The sequence below is a fragment of the Populus nigra genome, chromosome 7, assembly GCF_951802175.1.
Source record: "Populus nigra chromosome 7, ddPopNigr1.1, whole genome shotgun sequence".
NCBI lineage: Eukaryota > Viridiplantae > Streptophyta > Magnoliopsida > Malpighiales > Salicaceae > Populus > Populus nigra.
The window spans coordinates 18140788-18148696 of NC_084858.1; the positions used below are offsets into that span (position 1 = coordinate 18140788).

General features: G+C 31.8%; 1 protein-coding gene across 1 annotated transcript; it reads left to right on the plus strand.

Annotated features, from left to right (window-relative positions):
• The first annotated feature begins 5526 nt into the window (after positions 1 to 5526).
• LOC133700037 (senescence-specific cysteine protease SAG12-like) lies at positions 5527 to 7525 on the plus strand. Its single transcript, XM_062123602.1, has 2 exons — positions 5527 to 6034; positions 6676 to 7525. Exons 1-2 carry the CDS (start codon positions 5599 to 5601, stop codon positions 7260 to 7262), a joined length of 1023 nt encoding a protein of 340 aa, XP_061979586.1. The 5' UTR covers positions 5527 to 5598; the 3' UTR covers positions 7263 to 7525.
• Positions 7526 to 7909: the final 384 nt, after the last annotated feature.

The following is a 7909-nucleotide window of genomic DNA, read 5'->3' on the forward strand; positions in this document are numbered from 1 at the left end:
CTCTTTCCATTTTAAAAGTATAGTGAAACAACTAAAATATCAAAGAAGCAAAACTTTTGGAGTTGGCGTCTAAGGGCATTTTCATCTTTTCACACTAGTTTTTTGGTGATGGTTATGTTGGGTAAGGGGTATTTTGGTATTTTAATAAATATAAAATATAATTAAAAAAAATAATAGATGCATGCAAGGCACTCATCAGCACATGGGAGACGCGTGTAGTGCCTCCTGGAGGCAAAAAAGTGCTCTTTTATCATGTTGCTAAAATCCTCGCAGCTTCCTCTTCTTATTAGTGCAGTGCCGGTAGTAGTTGGGGCGGTGATTTTTCATTCTCAACATTTTTTTTTCCTTTTTCCTCTTATCTTCTCTCCTCAATGTTGATCTTTATTTTTTTTAATTGTAATTATTTGTTTTAGATTTTTTTATATAATTAATTTTTTTTTTAATTTTATTCTTTAAATTTAATTGATTGGGCGTTGGAACTCATGGTTTTTTCTAGTGAAGTGTTTCTAGTCTAACAACCTGAGTCGTAAATTTAAAAAGTTAATGCATATTGAATACTCAATTAATGAAGGTTAACTTGGTTAGTACAGTGCTACTGCTTGAAACGAAATCAAAAGCCTTTGAAAATAAATAAACGAAATCAAAAGCCTTTGAAAATAAAGGAATCAAAAGCCTTCCAATTGTCAACATCTAAACGAAAACTCTACCAGTGCTGTCTTCGGCATTGGTCGTTAAAAAAATCATCCCACGTATCGTTTGGTTCGTCTCGGTTTTAATTAAAAATAAATAAATAAATTAAGGAGATGGAATCGTCCCCCATTCCATTAATTGACAGTGATGGTTCGATCGTGGATCACATGTACACTGGCAAAAAGAAGAAGATGATGGAAGTTCTAACCCATGGGAGGTGTTGGTCTGTCCCTCTTATCGAAATCTAAGCCCCAAATTTCCACTGAGCTTCTTGACTCCTGTGGTTGGACCCCTAGGACCCTTCCTTGGTTGCCGTGATTTGCTCTCTTCTAGTACTTTTTTTAATTTAGATCTCATCTAAATCTTGATGCATTTGTTCCTTGTCCACACAAGCCGGTGATTATGCATGTTTGATGCTTGATTTTGTAATTAAACCAAATGGCCAGTTTCTTGCGTCTTTCACTTCTTTTTTTTTTTTTTGGGTTCCACTTTAAAAGTTATTTCAAGGAAGCAAAACTTTTGGAGTCGGCATCTAATGCCTTTTTTTTCGTTTTACATTAGGTTTTTTTTGTGATAGATATGTTGGATAAAAGGTATTTTGATATTTTAATAAATATGAAATATAATTAGAAAACAAAATATAACCGGCGCATGCAAGACACTCACCAGCACATAGGAGGCATGTGTAGCAGCTCTTGGAGGCAAAAAAAAAAAATGCTCTTCCGTCATGTCATTAAAATCTGCATAGCTTTGGCTTCATGTTTGGGCAATGCTCGTAGTCATTGGTGGGGTGGTTTTTCGTTGGCGACACATTCTTTCTTTTCCCCTATTTTCTCTTATCTCCTCCCCTCAAAATTCTTGCTAGCCACACCAAATTTTAGAGCGGCCCTTTTATTTATTAAAATTTTAAATTTGATCCTTTGATAAAATTTTAATTTGTTTCAATTTTACCCTTCAATCTAAATTTATGATATATATATTTTTTTTCAATTTAGTCTTTATTCTTTTGATTTGATTTTGTCCTTATGTTAAATTATTTTTTCTTTTCAATTTTACTCTTCAATAAAAATAAAAACTAGTTTCCTTTTTTTTTTTTGATTTCATTGTTGATCCTTGTTTTTTTAATTGTAATTTTTTATTTTAGATCCTTTTGTATAATTAATTTTTAATTTTTAATTTCATCCCTCAATATTTGATTGGATAGGCGCTGGATCTCATGTTTTTTCCAGGTGGAGTGGTTTCGGTCTAGTCACAGGTTTGGAAAATTAATGCGCGTTGACATTCTTTCTTATAAATTTTCCTTTTTTGATACTATCATTAGACATTGTTTCTTTTTTTTTTTTGAGTTATCATTATTTCATGATCTTGAGCTGTGGGTTTAGCATGTTAACTTGAGTTGAGTCAATCTTTTTTATAAAGCCATTTTTTTAAAAGAAAATTAAATATTTTTTTAGTCCTGTCCTTCGAAATCCGGTTTCGTCCATTTAGATTTAATTGGTTTGGGAATTGAGGAACATTGTTTTTTTCCTTTTGAAAAAATTTTTTTTTTGCCAAATTATCACAATTACTTCTTTTTTGGTCTATCCAATATCACTGTTTTTTTTTTAATCTACTTATTTGACTCAGTTCAGTCTATAACCGGATTGCAAATTTTGTTTTTAAACAAGCTTGTACCGCCTGAATATCATTTTCTTATACAAGAATAAATGGCCCTGCATGCTGTGTGGTGCGGGTTGGTTCGATCGTGGATCACATGTACACTGGCAAAAAGAAGAAGATGATGGAAGTTCTAACCCATGGGAGGTGTTGGTCTGTCTCTCTTATCAAAATCTAAGCCCCAAATTTCCACTGAACTTCTTGACTCCTGTGGTTGGACCCCTAGGACCCTTCCTTGGTTGCCGTGATTTGCTCTCTTCTAGTACTTTTTTTTATAAAAAAAATTAGATCTCATCTAAATCTCGATTCATTTGTTCCTTGTCCACACAAGCCGGTGATTATGCAAGTTTGATGCTTGATTTTGCATTTGCATACTAAGATCTGCCTTCCACATAGAATTTATGTTGGTGGGCGTAATGTAAAGATGCCTGGCTTGATTATTTGACAGAAACAGATGGCCTTGCGTGAAATTGTGAAGGCAACACTAAGAACAAAAAGAATAATATAAATAGGTTAAGTATAAAGTGATAAATATTTCATGTATAAAGAATAAATAATAATTTTGTTTCAAAAGAAATGTAAAGGAAAAAAAGGAAAAACTAAAATAAAAAATTATAAAAGAATGAAAATAAAAGAAAATAATAGTGGTAAAAAGCAAAGCGTAGAAAAAGGGGAAAAAAATCTAAGCAATTTTTATTTTCTAAAAGAAATAAAAACTACAAATTTGATATCACTGCAGTAAAAAAAATTGAGAAAAAAATTATAATCATGTCATTTATGTAACACCCTCATCAAACATAGGATGTTAAAACATGAAATTTTACAACAATTTTACACATTATCATTGAATATGAACTTTTATTATGGCTAATGTTTTTGACACTTACTTGTATATGTGGTCATGCTTATTTATTTATTAAAAATTTTACTGAAATTTTAGCGAAGTTTCCTTTATATGTAGACGTACCAAGTTATTCACTACTCCTTCCATATTACAAGTTATTATCACAAACATGGTCTAGTTTCTAATAACTTGAGTTGCGGGTTTGGAAAGTTAATGCTCATTGACATTGTTTTTTTTTATATAACTAGTTTTTCGTCCTTATGTATTTAATTGGTTGGGAATTGAACTACATTGTTTTTTTCCTTTTGAAATATAGTTTTTTTTGTTGCTAGATTATCACAATTACTTTTTTTTTGGTCTATTCAATATCATTGCTTTTTTTAAAAACCAAATCTAGTTAAAATAAAATCAACTTATTTTACAACAATAGGATGTTGAAACATGAAATTTTACAACAATTTTACACCTTAGCATCGAATATATATAAGCCTTTATTATAGCTAATTTTTTAAAAAACTTTTATATACATGTAGTCATGCTTTTTTATTTATTAACAATTTTATTGAAATTTTAGCAAAGTTTCCTTTATATATAGACATGCCAAGTTATTGACTTCTCCTTCCATATTACAAGTTATTATCACAAACATGGTCTAGTTGTCCTACACCTTATTTCACATCATTTCAACCAAGAATTGACCCCACTTATTCCTTCAACCCTCATTATATTTTACATCATGATCATCCCACAAAAAAATTAATACTAAATAAAAGCTAAAAGAATCAAATTTCATACATTTAGATTTTGAATTATATATATAATTTGTCTTAACATGTATGAAAGTTAGAGCACCCATCCTTTTTATCTAACACTATAGAAAATTTCAAGAACAATAGTTATAAATTTCACAATAATAACACATCAAGATATTCATACTCGACATGAGCAAGGTTTTACTCTCAATTTCAACTCAATTAGTTCATTTCGATTTACAAACTAATTTAAATTTCTCTTAAATATTCATTATCAATTATCAACGTCCATACAAATTTATACACATAAATTTACGAAAATTACAACTCCGCAATATCATTGATAAAAATTAAAATAGACCTATTGAGCAAACTATTATTTATTTCATCACAACACAACTAATTGGGTAATTCAACATAAGTCTCAACAATTTACAAACAAATACAATTTTATAAAATCTAAAACAAACTATAACAAGTTCAAAATTATGCATTCATACTACAAGTTTGTTTGAGAAATAACAATAAAACATGTACATACACTAAAAAAATACATATAAAAAAACATTAAAAAATAATAAAATTGACATTTTAATGTTAAAATTAAAAAAGATAGATTTACTAACAAAAAATAATAAAATCAACAATAAATAAGAACACGGATGCTGTGACTACAAAAATTAAAGAAGGATGACTTGTGTTGAGAATAGGGGGATATTTTAGGGGCGGTGGTTGCTTGCAGTTGCGGGGTGGGGCAGTTTGTTTAGATGCAATTGTGGGGGCAGAAAAAGGAGAAATAGGGGAGGGGAGGGTGGTGATACATTAACTTTTACCAATGGAATCACTGACGAAATATTTTCGTCGATGATTCCATCGGTGATTCTGACGGTGAACGGGTCATATCACTATACGGAGATCGTCGGTAAAATTGTCCGCAAAACTTCCACGTCATCGAACTGCTTTTTTTTATTCAAAATTCTATATATTTCATCTGTAATTCAGTTGTTATATACTGATGACATAGAATTACCAAGGGATTAACATCCGTCAGTAAATATCACCACAAATTACCGACAAAAAAAATTCCGTCGGTAATTCTGTTGGTTTTAGTCGAATTTCTGGTAGTGTATGCAAGTTTTTTTGCCATGTTTTTTTATAAAAAAATTAAGAAAAGAACAAAAAAAATTGGCATAAATAAACTAAGTTTAGAGTGATAAATATTTCAAGTGTAAAGAATTAAAAAAAAATCCAAAAGAAGTATAAAGAAAAAAAAAGTAAGCCAACAAAAATAAATTTGGTTTTTTTTTTTATTTTAAAAAATGCCATTTGGTTTGGTTTAGGTATTTTCAATTTAATATTTTTCTATTAAGAAAAATATTGAGATCTTGGAAGTTTGAACTCCGAATCTTGATGCTACACTAAAGATACCTTTCCCACATTACCAATCAACTAATTGGCTCACATGTTTCTCCAAAAATAACTCCAAATTTGACTTCAAAGCTCCAAACGTCTTCTAAGCCCCAAACGTCTTCACATAGAAAGAAGCTGGTTACAAAACTGGGTCTATAAAACCCCATTGCGCTGTTTTGAATTTGTTGTGCAAATAAAAAAACACTCACTTACAAGGCTGTAGACGCATATACTCTTATACGTACCATGGCCGCAAAAAAATGCACTACTCGTATTTTTCTGCCATTTCTCCTTATTTTAGCTGCATGGGCAACAAAAATAGCTTGTCGTCCTCTTGATGAGCAGGAATATATGTTGAAGAGGCACGAAGAATGGATGGCTCAACATGGACGTGTCTATGGAGACATGAAAGAGAAGGAGAAACGATACTTGATTTTTAAGGAAAATGTTGAACGGATAGAAGCATTTAACAACGGTTCTGACCGCGGATACAAGCTTGGTGTGAACAAATTCGCAGACTTGACCAATGAAGAATTTCGTGCCATGTATCATGGGTACAAGAGACAATCATCCAAATTGATGTCTTCATCATTTAGATATGAAAATCTAAGTGACATACCAACTTCAATGGATTGGAGAAATGATGGTGCAGTCACCCCAGTTAAAGACCAAGGCACTTGTGGTAAGTATACTTAATAATTTATCATAATAAACGGAATGTTGCCTTTTGGGTATATCAATTTTGTTTTTTGCTTTTTGCTTTTTCTCGAGAGTCCTTGAGGTTTATTTGTTTTTCATTTTGGTACCCCAAATATTCTGGTTGTGCACCTAAACTAAAAAATATTTTGTAAGAATTTAAACTAATAAAAAATTCCAAACTTAAAGTTCTTATGTACGTTAATTAAATTGATGGATTTTTTACAGAATCTTTTGATTGAACAATAAAAAAAATTAAAAGCTACTTGAGTGACAAATCCCATGTTACTCCCTTTGTCCTCACAAAATTGAGTATATTCATTTCGTCACAAAATAATTATGGTCAAAATATTAATTCTTGTATTTTCTTCCAAAATTTGTAATTTGATATAATTATGGTCAAAAATATTCCTTTTAAGTTATTAAGACCTGAGAAAAACTAGAGTCCGATTTGATATAATTCACAAATAACGACCTTCATAAACTTGTTTGTATATAAAGTGGGGATATATAATTACTCCTAGTATTCTTTAATTGCCATAAGTAAATACGGGAAGTTTCACACATCAGTTCTGATCCCTGCTTCGATGATTCTGCTCGTTGATTTATAATTATGTTGAATGGTAGGGTGTTGCTGGGCATTTTCCACAGTGGCAGCAATAGAAGGAATTATAAAGCTTCAGACAGGTAACTTAATATCATTATCAGAGCAACAGCTTGTGGACTGTACTGCTGGAAATAACAGCTGTCAAGGTGGTGTCATGGACACTGCTTTCCGATATATTATACGAAACGGAGGGCTAACAAGTGAAGATAATTACCCCTACCAAGGAGTAGATGGCACTTGCAATAGCGAGGAGGCAGCATCTACTGAAGCACAAATAACTGGGTATGAAGACGTGCCAAAGAATAATGAAAACGCTCTCCTGCAGGCTGTGGCCAAACAGCCAGTATCTGTCGCTGTTGACGGTGGTGGGAACGATTTCCGGTTTTATAAAAGTGGTGTCTTCGAAGGGGATTGTGGGACAGACCTAAACCACGCGGTTACTGCAATTGGATATGGTACTGACAGTGATGGGACTGATTATTGGTTGGTAAAGAATTCGTGGGGAACCAGTTGGGGTGACAGTGGGTATATGAAGATGCGAAGAGGCATCGGTTCAAGCGAAGGCCTATGTGGCGTTGCCATGGATGCTTCTTATCCAACTGCATGAGTAAACGTTAAGGGTTGTGTGATTAATATTAAACTAAATAGTCAAAAATATATACTACGTGATTATAGTTAAGGTTTGGAAAGTTTGTAAACACACTTGTGTGTGTTTCTCAATGCGGTAGCTTTTACGATTATGATTTGAAAAAAATAGGTTTAAGAAAATCACTTTTAATTATTGTTGGTTGTGTTCAAATACGTATTTTGTTAAAAATACGGTTGAAATTATTATTAAATAAAAAATAATTAAAAGGTGTTTGGTTAAAACTGTTGTTGAAAATATTGTTAATAATAAAATGACATTATTATGCATGGGATTATTAATACGTCATTAACACAACAGTGCGATATTAAGATCCTATTTTCATTGTTCCATTAAACTAGCTGTAATCTCATCATGAACATAATCCATTTGAGAAGGTCTCTGATATCCGTTGCTTTGCTAGCCTGTAACAACATCAGTTAAAAAATCTTCTCTTCTCTAGAGCTAACATTCGAGTTATTACAGACTTGAAACTTGGTTGGCTGTGTTAGTTGATATGCTCAAGGTATTGAAAGTTTGTTAGTTACCGATATTAAGATCCTGTTTGCAGCTTCGTCGACATTAGTAGATTATGGAGCCCTTGTGTTTTGTATCTTATAAGAACATAA